The sequence below is a fragment of the Rhinoraja longicauda genome, chromosome 9 (assembly GCF_053455715.1).
Source record: "Rhinoraja longicauda isolate Sanriku21f chromosome 9, sRhiLon1.1, whole genome shotgun sequence".
Taxonomy (NCBI): domain Eukaryota; kingdom Metazoa; phylum Chordata; class Chondrichthyes; order Rajiformes; family Arhynchobatidae; genus Rhinoraja; species Rhinoraja longicauda.
Genome location: NC_135961.1, coordinates 7,341,601 through 7,369,031, shown reverse-complemented (window position 1 = coordinate 7,369,031; position 27,431 = coordinate 7,341,601). Strand labels below are relative to the sequence as shown.

Sequence of the window (27,431 nt, the reverse complement as noted above, 5' to 3'; positions counted from 1 at the left end):
ACATGAAGAATAACGGCCCCAGCACCGACCCCTATGGAACATCAATGGTCATTACCAGACAACTAGAAAAAGCCCCCTTCATTCTCACTCTTTGCCTTTGGCCATTCAGCCAACCTTCTATCCATGCTAGTATCTCCCCTCTAATATGGGCTCTCATCTTCATTAGAAGACTCACATGCAGCACCTTATCAAAGACCTGAACATCACTGTAAACTCCTGACTCTCCTTTATCTTTCCTGCTATTTACTGCCTGTAAGAATTCTAACAAATTTGTCAGGCAAGATCTCCCCTTCACAAAACCATGCTGACTTCGACCTATTTTATCATCTGCTTCTAAGTACTCAGACTCAGAAACCTCATCCTTAATAATAGACTCTTAAAATCTTATTTTACCACTGAGGTCAGGCTAACCCGTCTATAGTTTCCCCTCTTTTGCCTCACAGTGCAGTGCAGTTCTTGAACAGTGCAGTAACATTTGCAATTTTCCACATGGGACCACTCCTAACTCGTCATTCCTGAAATATCACTATGAATGCCACCAAAATCTCTAAATCTACAGTGCCCTCCATAATGTTTGGGCCAAAGACCCATCATTTATTTATTTGCCTCTATACTCCACAATTTGAGATTTGTAATAGAAAAAGTCACATGGGTTAAAGCGCACATTGTCAGATTTTAATAAAGCCATTTAAAAACATTTTGGTTTCACCATGTAGAAATTACAGAAGTGATTATACACAGTCCCCCCATTTCAGGGCACCATAACGTTTTGGGACACAGCAATGTCATGTAAATGAAAGTAGTCATGTTAGTAGTCAGTATTTTGTTGCAAGTCCTTTGCATGCAATGACTGCTTGAAGTCTGCGATTCATGGACATCACCAGTTGCTGGGTGTCCTCTCTGGTGATGCTCTGCCAGGCCTGTATTGCAGCCATCTTTAGTTTATGCTTGTTTTGGGGGCTAGTCCCCTTCAGTTTTCTCTTCAGCATATAAAAGTCATGCTCAATTGGGTTCAGATTGGGTGATTGACTTGGCCACTCAAGAATTGACCATTTTTTAGCTTTGAAAAACTCTTTTGTTGCTTCAGCAGTATGTTTGGGATCATTGTCTTGCTGTAGAATGAACTGCCGGCCAATGTGTTTTGTGGCATTTGTTTGAACTTGAGCAGATAGGATGTGTCTATATACTTCAGAATTCATTATGCTACTACCATCAGCAGTTGTATCATCAATATAAATAAGTGAGCCAGTACCTTCAGCAGCCATACATGCCCAGGCCATAACACCCCCACCACAGTGTTTCACAGATGAGGTGGTATGCTTTGGATCTTGGGCAGTTCCTTCTCTCCACCATGCTTTGCTCTTGCCATCACTCTGATATAAGTTAATCTTCGTCTCATCTGTCTACAAGACCTTTTTCCAGAACTGTGGTTGCTCTTTTAAGTACTTCTTGGCAAACAGTAACCTGGCCATCCTATTTTTGCGGATAACCAGTGGTTTGCATCTTGCAGTGTAGCCTCTGTATTTCTGTTCATGAAGTCTTCTGTGGACAGTGGTCATTGACAAATCCACACCTGACTCCTGAAGAGTGTTTCTCATCTGTCGGACAGGTGTTTGGGGATTTTTCTTTACTATAGAGAGAATTCTTCTGTCATCAGCTGTGGAGGGCTTCCTTGGCCTGCCAGTCCCTTTGCAATTAGTAAGCTCACCAGTGCTCTCTTTCTTCTTAATGATGTTCCAAACAGTTGATTTTGGTAAGCCTCAGGTTTGGCTGATGTCTCTAACAGTTTTATTCTTGTTTAGTCTCATAATGGCTTCTTTCACTTTCATTGGCACAACTTTGGTCCTCATGTTGATAAACAGCAATAAAAGTTTCCAAAGGTAATGGAAAGACTGGAGGAAAGATTAGGTGCTGAGAGCTCTCTTATACTCGCATTAAGGAGGCAATTAAACACACCTCAGCAATTACAAACGCTGTGTCCCAAACATTATGGTGCCCTGAAATGGGAGTTTATATATAAACACAGCTGTACTTTCTACATGGTGAAACCAAAATGTATAAAAATACCCTTTAATAAAATCTGACAATGTACACTTTAACCACATGTGATTTTTTTTCTATTACAAATCTCAAATTGTGGAGTACAGAGACAAATAAATAAATGATGGGTCTTTGTCCCAAACATTATGGACGGCACTGTACCTCTTTCAGAACCATGGGGTGTAGTCCATGAGGTCCCGATGACATCCACCTTCAAAACCTTTCGTTTCCCATGCCCCTCTCCTTAGTAATAACAACCCCACTAACTTCTGCCCCCTAACTCTCTTGAATGTCAGGCACGCTGCTGGTGTCTTCTGCTGCGAAGACTGATGCAAAAAGCTTTTTCAATTCATCTATCATTTCTTTATTTCACCTTACTACTTCTCCAGCATCATTTTCCAGTGGTCCAATGTCCATTATTTCTCCCCTTATTGCCTTTTAGTTCCCATCTGTTGGTCTTATTTTGAAGCTGTTGATTCATTTAGCAGCAATCAGCAGATTGTGACTTTCTCTATTTCATATTTAAATAATTCCAAATTTTGAAAATCAAATATTCATGAAAGAGTTATCTGCAATATTCAGAATTATTATTTTATAAATCATTATAATAAAGATAATTGACTTATTTCTTGCTGATTATATGCTTATGGGTATCTTGGATATAACTATTTTTGCTGGTTTCACAATCTCTAAATTCCTTTTGTAGTTTTCACTTTTGAAAAACTGGAGTTTGCAGCTGGTATGTTATAGTTATTATTGTATTATTTATTATTAATTGTATAAAATGGTAATACATGCTAATGCTAAAATGAAATATTTGGATAACTTAAAAGTCGAGTTGAATTTTATACAACAAATATTTGCCATCATTTGCAAATTACTCAAGTTTAATTCAATGTTTATTCCATCTGCTGTAAAGTTAGCTGTTTTATGTTTCAGTTTTTTTTTGCATCAAGCATGAGCATTGTAAGATTATGTAAATGGGAGCAATGATGGTATAAGGGAACAGGAACTCTTGAGAAGAAAGCAATGGAGGGTCAATGGAGGGTTAAAGAACTGGGCCTCTTGTTCATCCCCAAAGTTGGAGGAAAACATGCCTCGAAATTCAAATGGATAGTTTTATTCCAACAGTACATAACTGGAAATAACTTATTTTTACCCCTCCACAGAGAAAAATATAATAATAATTTCCAGATCTTTGAATTTCTGAAAAGAGATACTTGATGATGAGACACCATTACATCCCTGATGCAATTATCCTGTCCTGGGCACATTAGACGATGTCATTGTACAGCTTTCTTTTTGGAGCATGCAGTGGAACATGGCCCATGTTGTCATGGGAGTGAGAGCAACAATCAGAATATTTCTTACTTTCATCCTGTGGACAATCCCCTGCACAGCCAACTAACTGCCTCTGCTTGATGTTTAGTCCATTTCCACCTCCTTGTCCATTACCACCCCACTTCACTTTCATCCAAGCTATGATTGGACCATGACCAATGATTCCTTAATCCTAGTAGCAGAAGGGATACCAGATGGCATATTTTTTATTCTGAAAATGCAGAAGAGTTATGCACACAGACGGTGCAACCTGCTGCAGATCCATTGGCAAACACTACATTCTCCAAGCAATCAAATATCTGGAGGACTGACAGATTCAATTTAAGGAAATGAGGCTAGACTGGGATAAAGTTGAGGTGTTGCTGCAATGAGAACCAGTGTAATCTGTGAGCATACTTGTGATGAGTAATGGAGATAATGTACATTGCAATACAGGCAATGAATGTTTGGATGAGTTTACAGTTAGGAAATGTGTAAGATGGGCAAATAGGGTGGCATTGGAGTAAGCACATAATAGAAAATTAGCACAGGTGATTTGGGCAAGTTTGAAGGCAAATGGTGAAATGAAGAAATTCAGCTAAATTGTCAAATACTACGTTAAGCTTGTTTGAGATGGCAATTGTGGATCAGGTGGAGAAATCTTGCTAATAAAATAAGTTTGAAGTGGCAAAAGCAGCAACTAACCTTAACCAGCAGAAGTCTCAACCTGCTTGTTAGACAAGCACTTTGATAATAAAGGCAACAGAGGTGTTGAGGGGAGATATCCATAGCATGTGGAACCATATGTTTAATATAAAGTTGCTGACTGCTCACTGCATTGTGCCCAATGGAGCAGGTTTTGTTAGGCCTTGTGACTCATGGAACATCCCTAGCCCTTCACTCCCATTCACCCAATTTATTTCCGGGAGGATAATTTGCATTAGATTTAATTTCTTTGGACTCCATCTCAATGGAACACAGGCTCAATATGCAAGAACCACAGCCCATTTGTGTGCAAGTACATTACATTGTTAATGTTTCTTTATGTAAAATATTAGTGAAATAATGAACAACTTTTCATTTCATGAAACAGCTAATATACATAAACAATCATTACAGAGGTTTTCCTCAGTAAAAACAATGACTCGATGTGCCCTTAAACATGAACTCCGATTAACTAAATTGCTGGAGTTATCTGGCCAAGAGCATTAAAGCAACTTATTGCAATCATGAATCTCCTCTATCTGAGGGAGACATGAGTTAGAAAGGCTCCACATGCTATTTTCTACTGGAAGCTTTGAGGGAAAGGTCTTTTACCTATAAATATAGGTATCTTTGGATGTAAGGCATGATGGTCTCAATTGGTCCTCTACAATTTTCCTTGATGAACCCCTTATCATGTAAGTTTTGTTTATAATAGCCAATCTGCTAGATTGTTCTGACTGATTGTTATGTTTTGATAACTGCACAGGCTTTATCATTATAAGAGTTATTACATTTTTTTTTAAATCCATGCCGGGCAACGTGTAGATTTTGTCCTAGAAAATTTGCATTGTTTTAAAATTACAGGGTTGGTGACCAATTAGAAAGCTAGAGTTTACAAATATGAAAAGGTAGAACATTTTGGTTAACTGAAATGAGAAAATCCAGAATGGCTGACCAGATTAAATTTATCCATCAAATTATTGATAAATTCCAATTTTAGGGCTCAATGGGAATGAGCCTCAAGAAAACCATTTTGTAAGTCATTTTTATCCTCTTTTTATGTCCATGGTCTTCTCTCTTACGCTATAGATTAATATGCTATAGATTATCTAATTACTGAAGGTGGACAGGAGATCTGTTGCACATCCATATCAAGTCTGTCCAATCAAGCTGCTGGACAGGACCAAACGGTATCACTCATTGGTTTCTGCTCCAATTTTCTCATGATTGGGAATATCTCATCCGAGTGCATACCCCCATCCCAATTGAGATTACGATCAAATATGTGGAGAAAAATTTCACCAGTTCATCATTCCACAGAGGGATTGGGAGGAGGGGGTGTGGTGAAGATAAAATTGTGCAGTAAATGTTTTCATGGTTTACAATACCAACCTCGCCTTGTATGCAAGAGGCTGTAATAAGGTAAAATGGGAGGAATTCACTTTATTTCTTCAACAATAGCTTATCATCCGGTTTCCATTAATTGGACTTTTACTCCAAAGTAACTGAGCATTGTATCTTCAGTTTGGATGTAACTCTACATGTTCAATTTGTGGTGAAATTAATAATCATTGGACTGTTTATTATCAGCAATATTTTGGAACCAGGTTCTTACAACGTGGCAAATTTGCTTTTGATCTAGTTTTAACACCTGCAGCTATTATATATTAAATTGGTGTTTTTTTAGTCAAACCCACGAAAGTGCTTACATTAATATTCACATCATTCTATTGTGACATCCCAATTATCGCAAGTTTTCATTAACAATTTCAGCAGAAAGGTGGCAAAACTCCATTGTCAACCGTCGTTCTGTTAGAATATTTTTTTTCCAATTTCTTTTAAATGTGAATTGATATTACGTGATGAATTATAAAATTGTTCCCATTTTCCAGTGACTGGTTAAAGCAAAATAGGTTATTGTTCTGAAAATACACCAACTCTTACAAGAATTTAAGTATTATACACACTGTGTAAACTATTCCAGATTAATATTAAGTATAACCATTGTTGGACATGCAAAAATGTTGGTTAAAATTTTATTTATTTTAGAAGCAACAAGCATTATATTCTGAAGATGAAGAATATACCACAGGTTCAGAAGTAACAGAGGATGAAGTAGGAGATGAAGAAGAATTGACCAAAAAACAAGGTAAAAATATGACAATTGATTTCAAATGTTTATTGACATTGATGCACATATTAGAGACTTGTGAACAATATTTGTATACACACAGAGTCACAAACTTTCATTCAACAACTTCCATAAAGGCATCCTTATCCTTCATCTTTAAGGAAAAAATCATATTAACATGAAAATTAATGATGCTGGTGAACAGCATACCACAAAATAGTAATAATACAGAACATAACAATATGAATTATTCTAATTTTATAATTCTGTATTACTTATAGAAAGCATGATGTGGCTGATTAGTCTATTGATCAAACTATTTAGTTTACCGTTTCCTGACTCTTTTCTCCATTACAACACAACTGCAACAGGGCTGCCTCCTGCACCTATGTAGACCTAGCTAATGTCATCACCTTTACCACTAACTTCAACCCTGCCCTGATTCACTTGGACTATCACTGACACGTCTCCTTTCTCGATCTCTGTCCCCATCACAGTGGACAGATAATCAACTGACGTCTACTATAAATGCACTGACTCCGATAGATCTTGCCCGCACCTCCTCCTACCTTGCCTCTTGCAAGGACACCAGCCCGTAATCTCATCTGCTACCAAGATGAGGCTTTCCACTCTAGGACATCCAAGATATTCTTACTTCAGTAAAGATGGCTTCCCCCTGTTTTTGTCGATGGATCCCTCTCCTGTGTCCTGTAGTTCTACTCTCACTCCCATGTCTCACCCAAACGGAGTAAGGATAGAATTATCCTGGTCCTTGCCTTTCACCTCACCGGCCACTGCATCCAAGGCATCGTCCCCGACAATTCTGCAGGAGATGTAACACCTGTCCCTACACCTATATCTTCCCTCGCATCCATCCAGGGACCCCAGCAGCACTTGCTGGTGAGACAGAGGGTCACATGAACCTCTACTGCATTCAGTGCCCTCGATATGGCCTCTACATCAGCCAGATGTAGACGAGACAAAAGATTTGCCCAACACTTGCACTTCCCTTCTCATTCTTTTCCTGACCTTCTGTCCTTTGCCTCCATTGCCAGTGTGGCCACACGCAGATTGGAAGCTTAGCACCTCATATTCTGCTTGCTAACAACAATCTTAAAATCTCCAATTTTAAGTAACAACCCTTACCCCCCCCCCCAGTCAAGATTTTTTCCCCCATCATGTCTTCCCTGTGGTCCACCTGGGTCCACACCCAATTCTTCCATTATCCCAAACCCCTTCCCCCTCCCACTTAAATCCCTTCCTCTGGCTTTACATTTTACTTCTATTCCTTCCTTATCTGATACCTTTTTGTCTCCTTTTCATCTCAAGCCTTTGTCCACCCATTTGCCAATCAAAGCCCCTCTCACCAGTATCCACCTGTCATTTGTCAATTTGCCAGGCTTTATCTCGCCTCCACCTCTTCCAGCTTTCTCCCCCCGCTACAATCCATCTGAGGAAGGGTGTCGACCTGAAATGTTGCCTCCCTTTGTCCTCCTGAGATGCTGTCTGACCCGCTTGCTAGAATTGTGTTTTTCTGAATCTAATTGTTTCTTCAATTTCCATAATCACTTTATAAATTTCCAGTCTTCAAATGTCACATTGATCTCTCCATCTTACTGCTAAAAAACCAAAATAATCTATATACTAAAACTCTTTGTTCCTGAACTGCAGCCAAAACGGTGCACGATATTGTGACAATTTTAGGCCCGCCTTACTCACCGTCGTCCCTTTGGTGCTAATGAAATCATTGAAATCGGTGTTATATTTTTAAGTTATTCACATTTTAAAGTTTAAATCTATCTCCATGGGGGGAGGTTGAGGGGGATGGAGTGGGGGAGAGGAAGGGGAACTGGAGGGGAAGGGGAGTTGAGGGGGAGAGGAGAGAGTGGAGGACGAGAGGGTGCTGCACCAATGCAGGAGAGGTTTGGGTCCAACGGGTCCACTTGGTCGAGTAACCTTGAAAGCAGTAGATTTGCTAATGCACACTTCACTTCCACTTTCTTGTGCTTCCAACAATTTAAAAATGTTTTTATTTGTCTTTCTCACTAACAATTTAGAATCTGCTTTAGGGACACAAAAAATTAATAACTCAATGCAAACTACTTATTCTCACAGGAAAATGACAATGACATATTGATCAGCTCTCACCTGTGGGATTAAGCTTTGACCTACATCATTATTAACTTGCAAGTTTCCAATAAAGGAGATTTTCCATCTTGTAAGGTTTGCAATTTCCCACCTCCCATGCAGGTACAAGAAAGTTTAAGAAAATTACCAGTCGAACAAGGAAGCCAGTGGCATCTCCTACCATTCAGAAAAAAGAGAAGGTAAAATGGACGAGAAAATAACAGGGGCTTTTTAAAAGTGAAATTCAATTGCAGCAAATATTCTACTGCATATATTTATTGAACAGAAGCAGTCATTGTCCAATGTTTCTCTGAAGTCCAGTTCAAAAAAGCATAATCTTAGATTGATTAGTAGGACTAGATGTTACAATCCCTAAGGTTTGCACTACTATTGACTGGTGTTGTTCTTGGGGGTGACCAAGACTAGGTGAATTAGGGATGAAAACTTCTTCCAATTCCCCCAACAGTACTGAATATTTGGAACATTTTTGCTTTACTAACAGTTGATGTGCGAAGATGGGCAAGAATTGAGCTGGTATTGTGTAAAGTGAGAAATTGGGATTTCAAGGATTGGACCTGGCGTTATTTTAGAGAGATGGGGAAGGAGGAGTTTGACATTGCATAAGACTATAAGACCGAGGAGCAGAATTGGGCCATTCAGCCCATCAAGCATACTCCACCCTTCAATCACGGCTGAACTATTTTTCCCTCTCAACCCCACTCTCCTGTCATTTCCCTGGAACCTTTGATGTCCTTCCTAATCAATCTCTGCTTTAAAAATACCCAATGTCTTGGCCTCCACAGCTGTCTTGCAATGAATTCCACAGATTCACCACCATCTGGCTAAAGAAATTCTTCCTCATCTCCAGTGCATCCTTTTGGTCTGAAGCTGTGCCCTCTGGTTTTAGACTCTCCTATTACTAGAAACATCCTTTCCACGTCCACTGTATCTAGGCCCTTCATTATCCAATAGGATTCAATGAGACCCCACTGCATCCTTCTAAACTCCAGCGAGTACAGGCCCAGAGCCTTCAGATGGTCATCCTACATTAACAACCATCCCCAGGATCATTCTTGTCAACCTCTGGACCCTCTCTAATGCCAGCACATCCTTTCTCAGCCAAGGGTCCCAAAACTGCTCACAGTATTCCAAATGTGGCCCCTCACCAGTGCTTCAGCATGACATCATTGCTTTTATATTCTAGTCCCCTCAAAATTAATGCTTGTAGTGCATTTGCTTGCTTACGGTTGACTAAACCTGCAAATTAATCTTTTGGGAATCCTGCACCAGCAATCCCAAATCCCTTTGCAACTCTGATTTCTTAATCTTCTCCCCATTCAGAATAAGGTACATTTTGCTACACTGTATTCCATCTTCCACTTCTTTGCCCTCTCTCAACGCTCGTCCTTTTGCAGCCTCCCTGGTTCTTCAACACTACCAACCCTTCCACCTATCTTTGTATCATCTGCAAACGTGGCCACATAGCACTCAATTCCATCATCCGGATCATTAACCTACAAAGTGAAAATTAGCAGATCCAATACCCACCCTTGCGGATCAGCACAAATCGCCAGCAGCCAACCAGCATAGGCCCCTGTGTTCCCACTCTTTACCCTCTGACAGTCAGCCAATCCTCTATCCATGCTAGTACCTTGCCTCTAACACCATGGACTATCTTGTTTGGGAGCCTCGCGTATGGCACCTTATCAAGAGACTTCTGAAAATCCAAGTAAACAACATCCACTGACTAGCCTTTGTCTTAACTGCTTGATTCCTCCTCAAAATAACTCCAACAGATTTGTCAGGCATGATCTCCCCTTAACAAAACCATACTGACTTTGGGTTATTTTAAGAGCTTCCAAGTATCCTGAAACCTCATCATTAATAATGGATTCTAAAATTTTACCGACCACAGACCTACTGTATAATTTCCTTTTGTTTGCCTCGATGGAGAGGGAGTCTGATGGGAATGAGGAGGCAATTTAGACCACATTATCTGAAATTGCATTGTGGAAAAGAAAATAGGGCGGATATGTGGCCAGTTGAGGCGATGGGGGAAATTGTGGATCTAGAATTTTAACAGATGGTAGGGAAAGGTCAGGGAATGAAGGTTCAGCCTCAAGCTTTTGAATCAGGAGTGAAATTGTGCCAGGTGGGTGAAGTAATTTACTCACCTGAAAAGCAGCAGCCAAGTATTGAAAGTAGGTGCATCTTGCCCCATGAGTACCTAGTGATGGGTGGCCTGGGACAATATGGTCAGAGATCTTGTCATAGGTCCAAAAGTATTACATTTGGACAAAGCCCAGAAATTCCATCAATCTCAAAGAATCAGGAACAAAGTTGAATAAGTAGAGTTGAGGAACCGAACATCTTCTAGTATTGAAGGGCTGATTGGCCTTCTGTTTCATCGTACCGACCTACATTAAATAATACCAAATTCAAATAAGTCATTTTCTGTAACTACTTTTCTTCTCATTACTTTTTTTTGTCATTCCAGGGGTCAGTTCGAGATGGATCTCCTTTCACGTAAGAATCGTGCTTTTTAACATTGTTTTAGTTTAATTAATAGCTTTCTCTGAAGTTAACGAACAATAAAAATAGGAATAGGACACATTATTCAGCCTCACTAATTAACTTTTGTACAATCTTAATGCATTTTCTACTACAAGAACTAAACTTGCATTCGTATTGGATTTTTTAATGACAGGAACAAAATCCCAAAGTGCTTAATTAGTCAAAAGAAAATAATCAAAGGAGGAATTGTTGGGAGAAATGATTAAGACCTTAATAAAAGTAATGGGGTTTTATAGAGAGTCAGGGATCAGAAAGAACTGGGATAATAATCGAAGACAGACACAAAGTAACTCAGCGGGTCGGGCAGCATCTCTGGAGTAAAAGGATGGGTGACGTTTCGGTCGAAATCCTTTGTTCCGACCCGAACCATCACCTGTTTGCTACCTGACATGCTGAGTTACTCCAGCACTTTGTGTCTACCTTTGGTATAAACCAGCATCTGCAGTCCTTTGTTTCTACATTTTGGGATAATATAATCGAGTCAGATTATATCTGGAACAGAATATAGCCAGCAGTAGTATGGGTGAAATGAAATTTAAAGGTGGAGGGTGGGAATCTGACTTGAATGAGATGTTGTGAGACAAGAATGAAGTATGCTGAGGTGCCATGAAGGCCACATTGCTCACGCTGCCAATGGTAAGAATAGGCTGGTTCAGTCCAGGACTTGCTTGGAAGGAAGATAGAATCTCAATCCGTTTTTTGGCGCAAGAGAGAGAAGTTTTTTGGCTTCACTCAGCATTTGGAGAGAATTCCAGTTCATTCAGAATAGGATATCAGATGATGCTGGCAGTGGAGTAGTTAAAGTGGGTAGTTGGTGCAAGGAATCATCAGCTAAGGAGTTGCATTGAATTTGAATGTAGCAAAATCATTATAAATTTGAGAGGTATGGGATTTTGGAAGTGAAGACATCTGAGTATTTTGGAAAGAATCTCTCTTTCTGTAGAGCAAAAGAAGAGATTATATAATGTACACTGTCATGTAACTGTTTCTTTTGGCAGTGTCAGTTTTCAGAAAAGCAAATGGGACAGCAATCGCTCAATGCGATATAACCAGGACGCCCAAAGAGAGGAAGGTACCTTAAATTATTACAAATTCGTGGTCTTTTGTGGTAAAAATATTATAATTCAGTACAATATATACGATCTTATTATTTTACCTTTAACTTTCTTTGTATGTGCCAGTTTCAAATTCCCAATATATTTAGCACAAGTGGTAAATGTCCATCTGCAATTATTTAACCGTATTTGCAGAAAGTAGTGCAGAAGCAGAATCGGTTAATGCTGATTTTAATTTCCAGATCAGAGAAGGATGGTTGAAATAGTTGGACATCTGACAAAGATACGATTTGGAGAAAAAGTTGATCGCAGTAAAACAAAAGAAGGAAAAGAGGCAAGTTAATTTTCTAATGGCATCTTGTGCAAATTGGATGCAAAATAAAGAATTGGCTGAGCATTGTCTTGTGATTATGTCTATAGTAGGAAAGTTTTTTTATTTTGGGCAGTGGTAGGGGAGCAAAGGTCTATATTTGCTACTTGCTGTTTTGTAATTTGATCTTTTATGTTTGAGTCAAGAACAGTTCTGGTTATTCATTAAAAACTTTCAAAAGGATGTTTACTAGATTTTATTCATACATTCATCTTAATACTTCGAATGCAAGAATTTGGGTAGCACAAAACCAGCTGGGATAAGCTTTAAACATGTGTTTTCATTGGTTGGTGAAAACCCAGTTGAGCAGTTTAAAAAATAGTGAGGGAAGACTAATTACCTTTTAAGGAAGAATGATAAGAACATACGTAAATAATCTGTGAAGTTAAATAATGCTAAATCAACGCAGTCAAGTAGAATGTGCATTTGGAAAGTGATCACTGGAAGAGTCTCCAGCTGGACTTGCTGGAGCACAAGACTGAGAATTTTCTGAGTAATATGATCCGAGAAGTAGTCTGTTAGTACCTTGAGTGTGTGCCGGAAGAGGGAATGAGGATGCTTGCCAGACTAGGAGCAGCCGACAGGGAAATGTGGTGCAGGAGTACCCTGAATCGATCTCCCTCACAAATGGATTTTAACAATTGTATAACATTAACAAAAGAGTGAGGCCAGCATCGGGAACCTTGCACCATGAGGTTAGAGGAGGGATGAGATCACGGTCATAATAGAGGATTCAACAGATGTGTATTGCTAGACACAGACATGTCTCCTTACAACATATGTTGTTAAATTTTGATTAGCAAGGATCTGAGTGGCACAAATACTGGCATGGACCTGTTTTGTCAAATGTAAATTATCTTCCTTAATTTTAAACCTACTACTACTTTTGCAGTTTGCTGGTGGCATTTATTCCAGATTGGAATCTCAATTTAAAGTCTGTCAACCAGCAACCTCTCGCCAGAACAATTCATCACAAAACACAAGGTAAACTGGATTTCTAGTTTTGTAACTAAGCTTTTTACAATGCCCCCGAATGAGTGAAATAAAGATTTCACAAACTTTTGCATTCAGTCTCACTTTTTGGGAGTATCTCAATTCTATTTTGTTTGTACCTTTTGAATTGTTGTAATATAGACGAGTATGTGATTAACAAGGTGCTATTTAGTGTGGAGTTGTGACCATATAAAAGTTTCCATATATAGGACCTACCTAGAGTGCAAAATCTAGAAATGCCTAATGCTAATGTTGGATACTATCTTTGTCAGTAACTAATTGAGAAATTATTCAGCTGTACAAATAACTTGCTTTTCTCAGTTTACCCTGCCAACATTATCTGCATGAATCTTGCAGCATAGGAATAGGCTGCATGTAACAGGTGCCCATTCCTGGCTCCATTACCTCCCACTGAGGGATACAGCTAATCTACAGTTTGTAGCACAAACTGCACTAGACAGCTTGTTTAATTTAGAGGTAGCATGAAATATGTATTTTACATAACACATTTGCTTTGCAATAAAACTGAATGTGTTTTTACTCTCTTGCCCCTAGGTCGAAGGCCCGCTTATCACAATTGCGTCCAACATAATGGATCCTAGAACCAATGAGGATGAAAGCTTGATAAATGCCACCTTCCACTGCAATTTAAATATGCATGTTTATTTACATTAAATATCTAACTAATAAAGTACAATGGTTATCACAATCTTTCTGTAGACTACCCAGATTATATCATAGTGTAATGCCATTTAAACAATCAACTCTTCTGCGCTTCACAATATTTAAATTCACTTCCAATTGCTTGACTGCTCTTATTGCACATGGTTGAAATGTTTTACATGAAACTTTTCAATGTAGTTTTTCCAGTTTTCTAAAAAATTACAGCAAGTTTGTAATTTTGTGAACTATAGTTAATACTTTAAAGGTGTAGATTTGATTACTTGCAAAGTTTTGAGCTTTAAATTGCTGGCCAATTCTGAGGGGAAAAAACTGGTTGGCTGCTATCTTGCAGCACTCTAAGGAATAGCCTGTATATTTATAGTTTATAGTTAAAGTTTTAATATCCTACCTCTTGGCTTCAGATTTGATTTGAGTTTTAATGCCATGTGGAAATTCCTTGGGATTACATTTTCTACTAATTTATGAAAAGTGAGGATTTTAAAAAACATTTCTAGTATTCTGCACTGATTAATTTATACAATATAAAATGGTCTAACCAAAAACAGGTTTACTATTTAAACAATCTGAACATTCATTCTTTCTTTATTTTACATAGTTACATAAGCAATTCTAATATTCTTCATTTGTACAATTAAATATTAAATTGTGCTGATTGATGGACCAATGACCTTGAGAATAATTACATAAATGAATTGTTTGACCTACGATTTACTATCTGCTGAAGGGATTTTACTCTGAACATTTAGAATTTCTCTTTGCAGCTCTTGTTAAAATGTTTTGCAGGTATACTTTTGGGAAATCAACATGTTGAAGACATCTGAAACCAATAACAATTCACAGAACAACCAGTAGAATTAAATGCATTTACAATAGCAATTATATTCATCTTGAACATTCAAAAGTAAGTTTTTTGCCTGTTCGGTAACTCATTTAGAAATCACTTTTGTTTTTTTTCTAGTTTTAACCAAGTGATTTTTGTTTAGAAATGTCAAAATGAACCCTTTAAAAGATATTCAGCAGTGGTAGATAAGGCCATTGTTGTAAAACTGAGTGTTCCCAAATTGCTGAATAGCTCCAACGTGACAAAATATCCAAATGACATTAAAGCTTATTTTGACTGACATTTGTTTTGTAATCTATTTTTAAAACAATTCTGTAAACTTCTTATTAAATTATGTGGTGGTGGAAAATATTTGTTTTTCCAAGGAAAACCTGTAGTTTGCTTCTAAAATTAGTTGGCCAAGTTTTTGTTTCACAGACAGGAATTTCCACAAACATTGAGGTAAATAGACTTGTGCTGCACCATATGGAAAAGACCAACCATTATAGTGGTTCTTATCTTCTGTCTTTGTAAATACATGTGTAGCTTTTGTAGTGAACTACTTTCTGGTCTTCTACATGAGCAGATTTTAAGAGATAGTAAAGCAGAAGTAAATCGTGATATTACATTTACTCCAACTAAGTTGATACATAAAATTCCTATGCAAAGTTTGCTGCTAATATTCTAACAAACTGCCCAGATTTATTTGTAGAAGAAATATATCATAAGTATTAGAATGCCTCATATACATAATGGAAGTTCAATGAAGTGAACAAATTAATTTAGATAATATAAGAGTACGCTACATGGCTCTCAATCATGCCCAACTCTTCAACAAGATCACACAGGTCTAGCATTAGCCTTAATGCCATAGTTCAACATGTTCTCTAACTTGCAACCACTCTATAAAGCAAAAATATGAATGTATTTAATGCCAATGCGTCACTCTCCACCATTCCCTTGGGTACAAACTTCTGAAGTTTCTCCAGACCTGGACAGGAACTTCTACCTTAAATAGCCAGCTATCTATGCTGAAACTAGGCCCCCTCGTTGTAGATTCTCACTGAAGGAGAAACCTTCTCTCAAACCACACATTGTACCTACAACTTCCTCCAGTTTATTTATTCTATACCATAATGTGTGTTATATTGACCTATTATTCATTGAGGTTAATTGATTATTTTTAAATGAGATTATTCAATACTGATCTGTGGATGTTATAATAAAATGCAAAGTTACTATTTGCTTAACGTTTCATATCAAGGGTATTATTTGAGGAACATTATATGAATATTAATCTAGATTCTAGGTTACCAATATGTAAATCAAAAAAATTATCTAGACTACAGACACATTTTCTTACTCTGATCTCCCAAATTAAGTCACTTTTTCTTTTATTGTCTTACCAATTGTTAATAGGAAAGGAAAGTCATTCAATCTTCCATCCATAAATATGAGTACTAAACTTGAAACATTAAGTTCCAGGTGAAAAATGTGCTAGATTGAGCTATCAACCTGCATCTGTTCTCAGAAACTCCCAAAAGAAAAAAAAATGATCAAGTTTTGAAGTACAATGACCACAAATGGCTTTGTGTTTATTTCATTATCCTCAGTAGCATGCCTTGGACAAACCAAAGGATCAAAGATGAACACTGTTATTCTTCACACTCCTTTACAGATGGCTGTTATTATAAATAAGTGAAGTGCTTATTTATGATAATAGCAACTATTTTTTAGACTGAAACTTTGGGACAAGGATACCATGAAGGTTTAAATAATCTTGTTGCAATGAGGAACAATCTGCCTATTATATAATTTTCATTGAAGTTTGAGGCAATGCTTTACGGTCCATATCAACTCAACCACATTAAGAAAACTCGCTTTTTTAACAAACAAACTGAAATAGAATGGCCAAGACACCAAACTTGTGTATCAAGCATCCACAGAAATTTGTGCCTTAACCTTTTTAATCGTCCCCAATACTTAAAAATGGACGTAAAGGAAAAATGTTGAACAAATTAAGCAGGATATACAGAGGGAAATTTCATCAGAACAGCGATAAAATCAGTGCCAATATAGAGCCTAAATAAAAACTAGACAACAAAAATGGATCAATCTTTAAATACTGACTGGAAATCCGGGAATGGGACCACGTGGCAATATCGCAGCAATGACATCCCATTGACCCCACCTACACTTCATGCTGCCTCGTGAGCAAAATCAAAGGCCATTCACCCGGGATTCCTTCTATCAGGCAAAAAATACGAAAGCTTGTACCACTGGTATCAGGAACAGCTTTTTCTCTGGTGTTATCAGACTACTGAATGGTCCTCTCATAAGCTAAGGATGTGGTCTAGATCTCCCAACCAACTTCATCGTGGCCAAACGTGCTTTTCTAAAATCTGCACTTTCTTTGTAATTAATGCTGTCACATTGGAATCTACACTCTGAATTTTTTTCTTTGCATTACCTGTTGTACATGTGTACAGCTTGATTGTAATCATGTATATAATGTGCAACAATGCACTGTTGCACTCTTTTCCAGAGATCTTCTGCTTCTCGGTTTCAAAAATGTAATTATTTCTGGCTTACTCATTTCCTTTGGGAAATAATTTGATGCTCAAAAAAGCATCTGTAAAGTATCCGACCCCTCCATATTTATTTTATGTGAGGCATTTAAATAGATGACCACTGTAATTGACTAACTTACTGCATTAAAAAAAATTCTCAGCCACCTTTCCAATGATGACGATGATCCCAAGTATAGTTGTTTGTAATACATTTAAATGATTTAGATGGAAATATAAATTACCAATTGTTGGGAGTGAGGAAGGTTATCAAATGATTCAGCAGGATATGTACCAAATGGGAATATGGGCAGAGAAATGGCAGAATGAGTTTAATTCAGGCAAATGTGAGGTGCTGCATTTTGGCAGGTCAAATGTAAGAGGAAAGTATACAGTAAAATGATAGGACCTTTAGGAGCATTGATGGCTGAAACTTGGGATGCAAATCCATAGCTCCCTGAAACTGGCAACACAAGTAGAAAGGATGGCAAAGATTGCGTACAGCTTGCTTGCATCTTTCATAAGACTGATTCGGCCACATTTGGAGAACTGTGTGTAGTTCCAGTCACATTACAGGAAGGATTTGGAGGCTTCAGAGGCAGTGGAAAAGAGGTTCACCAAAATTTGGCTGGATTAGAGAGTATTGGATTTTAAAAAAGGTTGGCAAACTTGAATTGGTTTCTCTCGGGCTGGTTTCTCTGGAGGCTGGTGCAGACCTGATGGAAGTATAGGAAGGAACTGATTAGAAGTATGTCAAATTATGAGAGGCATTGGTCAGGTGGATGGCAAAAGTTTTTTTTTCCCCCAGGGTGGAAAAGTCAAATACCCCAGGGCATAGATTTAAGGTAAGAGCTGGGAAGGTTGAAGGAGATTTATGAGGTAAGTTTTTTTAACACACTGAAAATGGTAGGTGCTTGGAATGCATTGTCAGAGGATATAAGATAAGCAGATATGGTAGGAACATTTAAGAGGCATTTTAGACATTCACATGAACAGGCAGGGGATTGACAGATATAGGCAGATATGTAGCTTAAATTGGCATTGTGGTGGCACATATATTGAAGGATCAGTTCCTGATCCAGGTACCCTTTGGGCGGGCAATTTCCCAGTCTGCCCTGTGCATTCTAATGGATTGTGCACCTTTTCTGCAAAGAGGTACCAAAAGTTTGGCATCAGACAACACAAGAATATTAAAAACACCATTTGCCAAGCAAAAAAGATAAAATTATAGTCCAGTTTAGAAAAAAAACAAAGAACGAAAATGTTAACATGAATCAAAAACAAGAAATTTGACCATCTGACAGGTCAATGATCTTGCTGGCTCTCCCTTCTGCACTGGAGCACTTGGTCAATAGAAACAGACACAAGGGTGTTGTTCATATGCTACAGTTTGGCATTCCATGCTGGTTACCAAGCTAGGGTTCGTACACTTGGAACAGCAAACAAGGTCCAAAAGCCCCATTTTCAAGGACCAAAATCCAGCAAACATTGTTTTTTTCCAGTTTTTCTCCGTAGAGGTAAGAAAATACTGTTTTCAAAACTGTTCATTTGGTGTATATATGGTAATTAGTAAAAACTACGATGAATTTGTAGGTTTGTTTATTTTATACGGCGAGTTCCCCTCAACTCTCCCCGACTCTTTAACTTGTCCCGGAGCCGTGGAACCGCGGCGGCGGCGGCAGCGGGAAGCTGCCGGCGAAGGTTCACCGGAGAGCGGATCGCCACCGACCCAGAGCCGGGACAAGGCGACAGATCGCAGCGCCCCCTCGCAAACAACAAACCTAAGGAAACTTCCCTCCTCGCCGCCGCTCACCCCGGGGATGCGGGGCTCAAAACAACAACTACAACACTTATGTTTATTCTTATTTCGCTGTGCTAGAGGGAGACGGGGCCAGGGAAGAGAGTGGAGGAGATCTTGCTGGCGCTGGGAGAGAGAGAAGGGGGGGGGGGGGGGGAGAGAGAGCAGCGGGTGAGAGCGGGAGGGTGTCAGGGGATCCGGTGAAGGAGCGCCACCACTTGTGGGGGTTGCTCTCTCCTCTCTCTATCCCAGCGTCAGCGAGATCTGCGCCGCTCCTCCACTCTCTTCCCTGGCCCCGTCTCTCTAGCACAGCAAAATAAGATCAAACACAAGTGTTGTAGTTGTTGTTCAGAAGCCCTGGATAGAGCGACAGCGGCGAGGGGGGAAAAATAGGCGACAAAGACAAAACATGTCTAACAATGTTTCCTGACTTTTAATAAAAATCCGCACTATAAACGATGAAAAAACGCCACATTATTCTGCATGAATTAATACTTTTATCATAAAAAGTGAATTTTCAAGGACCTATGATACATCCCAGTACTTTCAAAGACGGTACAAGCCCTGCAAGCTTATGTAACTGGATCCTGGACTTATCAACAGACCACAATCAGTACAAATTGCCAGCAACACTTCCACTTCAAAGCCATCACTCCAGAAGCATATCAAGGCTGACAAGTTCCAACTCCACAGCTCCATCTTCAAATTCACCAATGACACAATCATTGTTGGACGAATTAGAAATGATGACGAGTCAGAGTATCGGGGAAAAGATTGATCAACTGGTGTCAGAACAACAATCTTCCTCTCAACGTGAGTAAAACCAAGGAACAGATTGTTGATTTTGGAAAAAGTGGGCTGAGGGTCCACAAACCTGTCTTCATTAACAGGTCAGTGGCAGAGAAAGTAAAAAACCTCAATGCCTGGACATGCAAATCTCTCAAGATCTGTCCTGGACCAAGCACATTGATGCAATCATAAAGATTCATCAACGCCCCTACTTAGAAGACTGAGGAGATACAGATAGTCATGCACTTCTACAGGTGTACAGTAGTCGGCATACTGACTGGCTGCATCACAGCCCGGTTCGCCAACTCAAACACCCAGGAATGAAGAAGATTGCAAGAAGTGGTGAACACTGCCCAGTCCATCACAGGTATTGACCTCCCCACCAACTACAGGAGTCGCTGCCTCAAAAAAACGTCCAATATCATCAAAGACCCACACAACCCTGGCCACACACTCATTTTATTCCTGCCATCAGGAAGAAGGTATAGGAGTCTGAAAACAGTAACGTCCAGGTTGGGGAGCAGCTTCGTCCCAACTACTATCATGCTGTTAGACTCTACAACCTCCAAATAGGCGACTGATTTTTTGTTGTAGTTTATTGTGTTTACAGAGTACCACGTTTACATATCTGTTGTGCTGACACAAGTAAGAATTTCATTGCTCCATTTCGGGACTACGAGAACACAACACTCTTGACTCTTCTGCAGAGATGTGGCCAGACCTGCTGAGTAACTCCAGCATTTTTTGCCTTTCTTACATATTACACATTGAAGTTGCCTGCAATCATCTTATGTTTAGAGGTGCGAATGATATTTAAAGATCAGGTACAGGGCACAGCTGTGAGATCAATACAGCACATGTGGCCTTTTGGTTTTTCTGTGCTTTGCTTCCACCCTGCAGAGCATCCTTTTACGAGCTGAATCTCTTAAAGCTTTTGCTCAATGCTTCAGTAGTATCTGCAAGTGGAACAAACAAACATAACTTTTATTATTATCCCCATATGGTCAATAAGTGACAATTGCTACACGCACAAACATTCAAAAATCTTTCTTTGTTTGTTATTTCAGGATCCACGTATTTATTATATCTTCTGCCTTCAAATTTACAATTCTGGAATATCACATATTTTCCTTAATTCTTTTGCATATACTTGCACATCAGAATTTAATTAACGATGTCATTTCTATTTAAAATCATGGCAAAATACATTGTCCACAAACACAGTAAAAAATTAATATTAAGAATTCAAATGCAAATAGAATTGTCAAACATATTACAAAACTTGGGAATATTGTCAAGATTCACCTTTTCATTGAGCATCATGTCCATTCCCAACACCATAGTAAATCTTAAGTTTCAAGATGACTTGACCATGAGCACTTCAAGTTCAAGATCAATTAAAATGCAGATGCTGGAAATGACTTACAATGTCAGTAAGCATCGGAGTTAAACCAAAATTTGTTCCTAATTAATGATTTTGAACAGTTACTAATAAATCCCTCAAAATACTTCGAAACATGTTAAAATTCACTTTGCATAAGTGTAAAACCGCTGAACGAACACCAAGTTTTATAATCTTTCTATTAATTATAATTAACAAAAAGAGAATGATCCAATGTTATTTTCACTTTAATTTTGTAATAGTTAAAAATATTAATCCATTGACTTCCTTTCATTCATAATATTTGGCAAGTTTGTGTGCATCAAAAAACATGGAGAACAATATAAAGTTCCGATTTTTATTTTGTGTGCTTTATTTCCACCATGGGAAACCTGTCGGATAAAGCACCTTATTTATGCCAGTTCCTGTCTACAGAGGATTCTTAACAGAATCAAATTAATCGTGGTTGGTTTAGTATACAAGTAAACAACGTAATTTGGATAATAAAACCACAGAGATTTGAGGCAAGGTTGCCTCCTTAATAGAGTACAAAAACCGGCAACAAAAGACACAATATTATACACAGTAAAAATGCAATATTTTTAAATTACATCATACAATGTGAGAAGAACAAAAATCTCTGTAACCCTTCACACCTCGATGCACCTCAAATCTGGATGAAAAGCCACAACAAATTACTTCTATGTAAAAGCTGACCATTAATATGATTTCCCTTGAGAAATATGCTGCAAATGCCTTTGTTTTAAGTTATCTAGAAATTTGTGTTTAGTTCTCCATTTATCACATCTTCAAGCGCATAACCCTAACACACTGGATCTCTCTCATGGCCGAGATGCTTCTTCATACAAATAGCTAACAGGCATTCAAGCAGGAAAAAATGTCACTTGACAGTGAAGCACAAAGCATCAGATCAACAGGCAGAACAGAATTAAACGAAACTCAAACTGTATTTATAAAGGACAAAACTAGTCATGCTAGTAGTCTCATCAAGAAGTGGATTGACTCCCTCTGCTCAATATTCGTGTGACTGCACTCATAGTAGATTCAATGGTCCTACACAAATTATCTAAAAGGTCCTGCTGTTGCATGTTAAAAAGCCCTCTGGAATGGGTACAGCTATTAGATAAACCAGTTTCTGGATCAAATGATGGCAAATTTTGAGCCTCACAGTTCCTAAGGTCGGTCAGCTCAGATAAAATTGTCGTAGCAGGTGGTGACGTAGAGGGAGAATCAGAATCATCTTCATTCACACTAGTTTCTTTTTCGGAACTTAGTAGTTCCTTCACCACTTTACAATTGTCTGCTGCAACCTCTCCCTGCAACTGTTCTACAGAGTCCTGGGGCCTATTGTTGATTAATGTCTCATGTGCACTCAAGGAAGAAACTTCCATTTTATCTTCTTTAATAGAAATGGGATCAGGGGTTGGAGGGTCTTGTTCGGTGCCTGGATCAATGACCGTTGAGTCTCTAGTTTCAGTGTCAGAGGTACTGGCAGAGGTTAATGCCTCCCTAGGCTCTGTCCGAGCATCACTGGGTGTGCTTTGTCCCGTGCTGTTGTCCAATGGATGTTCTTCATCACTGCTTACGCGCCTCCTTTTAACAGGGGTGGCTCCTTCATCATCTGTTAGATAAAAAGGGGGAAAAACAAAATGTGAAAACCATGCATGTATTTCATAACCAAATATTGGTATTTCATAACCAAAACATAATTCTGCATATGTTGCCAAATCTAAAAAAAATGTAAAAGGCTGGAAAAAAAAGGTCAGGCAACTTTTGTGGAAAGAGAAATTGACAATATTTTGGGCAATGATCTTTCATTGGAGCTGGGAAAGTTGGAGACTAGTATAAAGTCAAATAAGTTAACAATGGGGCATGAAAAAACATAAATCTGGAAGTGATTAAAATAGAAGCAAAATCATTTTGTGAAATTATCAAAGATAAATTCTCAATGTTAAAAATAAGAAATTAAATGTTAAGATTCTTGAATTCATAGTGGAAGGTCATACTGTATCTTTACAGAAGATGGATACCATTCTTCAAACTTTAAGTGGCCTTCACTAGAACACTGGAGACCAAAGTTAGAGCAGCCAGAGTGGGAATTGGATGGAGAATTAAACTCGGAAGCAACAAGAAGCTTCTGCACAGAATGGAGATCTATAAAGCATTCATGCACTACACAGAGACTACCGCATCATAAACAGTAAAATGTAGGAATGGAAACATGAACCAGAGCATCCCAAAGCAAATGATCTCTTTGAACGATATCCCTCTCAAAAGATATATCTGGCGTAACTTTACGGAAGTATCAAAAATCAGAGTCAGAAATCTGTTAAATTGGGAGATGTGGAAGGTGAGGAAAGGGAAATCCCATCTCGATGTTGACAGAGGAGAAGCAAACAAAAGGGTGGAGAACGGAACCAACATGGTCAAGGTCTCTGTCAGCTACGGTTGTGAGGAATTCTACATGGTTGAAAAAGGGAGAAATATTAATAGCAGTGGAGTGGAAGATGGCACAGCCATAGAGATCAATGGAGGGAGAGAATCTTTGAGAACAAAGTGGCATGAATAGAGTCATCGATGTACTGAAAAAGAGGTGACGAAGGGGTCCTGAGCAGATATGAAAAAGAATGCTGCACATATCCCAGAGGAATAGGCACAGCTTGGACTTATTTGGAAGAAACGAATGAAGTTAAATGGGAAGATAGACACAAAATGCTGGGGTAACTCAGCGGGCCAGGCAGGGTTTCTGGAGAAAATGAATAGATGATGTTTCAGGACGAGACCCTTCATCAGACTGACAATCAGGAAGGGAGACACCTCTAGTGTCCCCAGCCTGACTGTCAGCCTGATGAAGGGTCTCTACCCAAAACATCACCTACTCCTTTTCTCTAAAAATGCTGCCTGACCCGCTGAGTTACTCTAGCATTTTGGTATTCTAGCATCTGGTGTAAACCATCATCTGCAGTTCCATCTTAAACAAGTTAATTCGGAAGTTGTTCAATACTAGAAGTTGTTTAGTAAAGCAGAGCGGAGAGGTGGTGAAGAATTCTTACGGAAGAGTTAAACGATCTCATGTTGCCAGGTTGGGAGGATGACAGAGTTGAAGGATTGGATTGCCACGGTAAAACAGTTGGGAACGGGAAAATGGAGAGTGTAAAAGGGTACCAAAATATAGATGGGAATAGAATGGACAAGTGCAAAAAACCTAGATTCAAGAAGAAACGCCTACCATTGGACTAAAACAAGCTGCAAGGTAATGGTTTATATATTTCCGAATAAGTCTTCCACCTGAAACTTTAACTGTTTGTTTTACCACTGGAGATGCCTAATTTGCCAAGTTCTTCCAGCAATGTCCATATTTATTTTTAGCAGGGAATACTTTGCATGGAAGATCTCCAAGGAAGACAGTCAGAAATCCTACAAGCAGGACTTGATGTTAAACACACAAGGAGCTTTCTCTTTTGATACTACTGAGAACTTCCCTACTTATTTTGTTTTTTTGATTAATGACGACAGTATTGGTATCACCTCCAGCTCTGACACGAAACGAGAAAATTAACCAACTTTGTTGCTAACTTTCACCATTCCTTTCACATATTTGATCTCTGAATCTAGTCCTTTCTTTGTTTCTCTATTGCTATTTCAGGGGATTGGCGAGTAAACAGTATCCAAAGGAAGTCCATTTATTACCAAGTCTACTCTAAGTATTATTCTTCCCACTCTGCAATCTCTATTCCATTCTCCCAGATTCTCCTCGGCTGCAGATAATAAATCTGGCCCATTCTATTTCATGGACCTACTCCAAGTCCTTCTCCTTTCACTTCCAAAATTAGGATGGGGTTCTCTTTGTCCTGACAATACAAGCCCACCATCCTCCACTTTCAGCAAATCATTCTTCACAATTGATGACAATCTAATGTGATGCCAGCATTAAACAGAGTTTCCCCTCTCCTTCCCAATCAGCACCCTGGGATGCTTCCCTCTGAGACACAGAGGTTTACTCACTCTTTTCTAACAAAAATCACTCTTCTTCCTGTGACACTTCACTATGCAACCTCAGGATGTGGAACATCAGTCTATTTACCCATTTCTTTTGCACTGCCAGGGTCCAAATATTATAAGGTGAAGTAGTGATTTACTCCTTTAAAGTAGTTCCCTGCAATGACTGCTTGTGACATACTCTCTCTAAAATAGGGAGACCAAACAAATGTGACCATTTTTCAGTTCATATTACCCTAAGCTTCCAGGAGCATCTGCTTTTAATTCTCCTCAGACCTCCGATACTATTTCAATGTAAGCTCGAGGAAAAGTACTTCATCTAAGCGCACTGTAGCCTTTATAAATCCACACAATATTCAACGATTTCAGATAATCAACATTTTTATTTCAGATTTTCAACATTTGCAATTTTTGACCATTTCTGGCAATGATTTTGGTTCTTTCTTTGCATCTAACTCCAGACTTTCTACTTCTTTATTTGACCCAATCTCTTCCACCTTGCCCCTTCATCCCTTTCATAAGATCATAAGTGATAGGAGCAGAATTAGGCCATTCGGCCCATCAAGTCTACTCCACAGTTCAATCATGGCTGATCTATCGCTCCCTCCCAACCCCATTCTCCTGCCTTCTCTCTATAACCTCTGACACGCTTTGACCTGAAACATTTACTCCCATCTACTGACAATAGCAAATAATTTAAAATAGCGATTGATAGTTACAGCATGAACTATTGAGCTGCTTTGGTGCATGTATTTTATTACTTTCTGAAGTCAATACAGGAATGTTATTTTTAATGCAGAATAACTCTTATGGCAAGTGCAGTAACTGACTTATTTCTGAACTGATTAAATATCCCTTAAGAAATACATTCGTCTTCAAAGTTCCAGAACTCTAAACATGCAGGAAAGTATTTTAATGGCAAGACAATTTATTTTTTTAAATACTGAGAGAAATGCCAGAATAATATTCCAAATCAGATCTTTTTATTTTCAGTTTATCACAGGATTTTTTCATATGAAGTTTAGCCTAGAAACAGACAGATTCATTAATAAAAGCAATTTAAAAAAACCCACAAATGCTTGTAACTAGAGATTTTTAAAAAATTGGAAATCCGTGAAAGAGAAAGAGACAAAGTTTCAGGCCAAAGACCCTTTGTCAGAATTGGGAAAGAGAACACAATTAGTTTTATGTATAGGAAAGAACTGCAGATGCTGGTTTACACTGAAAATAAACAAAATGCTGGAATAACAGTGGGACAGGCAGCACCTCTGGATAGAAAGAATGGGTGACGTTCAGACTGTTCAAGGCCCTTGTTCAGACTGTTTTATGTTGTAGAGAAAATGGGGAAGGAATGACTAACACAATGAAAATATCTCTGATAGGGTGAGTCCAGGATTGCTGTGGGAATAAATGGTAGGTCATCTGGGTTAACGGAGGGAGTTCCAGAGAGAAAAGATGACCAAAGGCTATGAGCTAATATCAGATGGACACATGAAATTGTCTCAGTTTCTCTCTATTAGTGCAGCTGGGGATATCTTTTAGCCCTGTATTTCTTACCTTTTCATATTTATTTGTCAATCTCCAAATGCCCTCGTATCATAGATTTTGTTCTATTTTTTCCTCTCTCTAATGACCACACCCACAGCAATTCTGATCACACCCCAACAGATATTCATTCCCTTTGTCTTATTCATCCCTTCCCAACTTTCTCTTAAACTGAACACATTTTCTCTCTTTTCTACTTCTGACAAATGGTCTGCCACCTGAAACGGTAACTCTGATTCACATTCAACAGGCAATGCCTGACATGTTGAGTGCTTCCAGCATTTTTGGTTTCAATTCAAGTAATTAATTTCACTTTTGATAATGTGGGATTACTTGTTAATTATTAAAATATTACCATTCCTTTCCCATTAAGCAGATAACTACCACTGCAAACCAAAACTGCCATAACCCGGGGACTCCCTGCAACAACTTTCTGCATTTGTTTATGAAGGAAATGCAGACGCTGGTTTAAACCAAAGATAGACACAAAACGCTGGAGTAACTCAGCGGGA

The 27,431-nt window shown here is 38.6% G+C and overlaps 2 protein-coding genes across 13 annotated transcripts in view; one reads left to right on the top strand and one right to left on the bottom strand.

Annotated features, from left to right (window-relative positions):
• sanbr (SANT and BTB domain regulator of CSR) overlaps positions 1 to 16,026 on the top strand; it is a 54,302-nt gene extending 38,276 nt beyond the window's left edge. For 4 of the 5 annotated variants that reach the window (XM_078404737.1, XM_078404733.1, XM_078404736.1 and 1 more), the window contains 8 exons: positions 2,747 to 2,779; positions 6,115 to 6,214; positions 8,447 to 8,523; positions 10,821 to 10,849; positions 11,896 to 11,969; positions 12,195 to 12,286; positions 13,215 to 13,306; positions 13,871 to 16,026. In XM_078404737.1, coding sequence (XP_078260863.1) covers positions 2,747 to 2,779; positions 6,115 to 6,214; positions 8,447 to 8,523; positions 10,821 to 10,849; positions 11,896 to 11,969; positions 12,195 to 12,286; positions 13,215 to 13,306; positions 13,871 to 13,907 — 534 coding nt within the window. In that variant the 3' untranslated portion in view covers positions 13,908 to 16,026. The remainder of the gene's footprint in view (positions 1 to 2,746; positions 2,780 to 6,114; positions 6,215 to 8,446; positions 8,524 to 10,820; positions 10,850 to 11,895; positions 11,970 to 12,194; positions 12,287 to 13,214; positions 13,307 to 13,870) is intronic. The other variant, XM_078404735.1, reaches the window with a different exon arrangement.
• Positions 16,027 to 20,801: 4,775 nt separating this feature from the next.
• Positions 20,802 to 27,431, bottom strand: part of usp34 (ubiquitin specific peptidase 34) — a 204,494-nt gene continuing 197,864 nt past the window's right edge. For 7 of the 8 annotated variants that reach the window (XM_078404725.1, XM_078404728.1, XM_078404726.1 and 4 more), the window contains one exon: positions 21,051 to 22,996. In XM_078404725.1, coding sequence (XP_078260851.1) covers positions 22,362 to 22,996 — 635 coding nt within the window. In that variant the 3' untranslated portion in view covers positions 21,051 to 22,361. Of the gene's footprint in view, positions 20,930 to 21,050; positions 22,997 to 27,431 lie in introns of those variants that run through there. The other variant, XR_013547613.1, reaches the window with a different exon arrangement.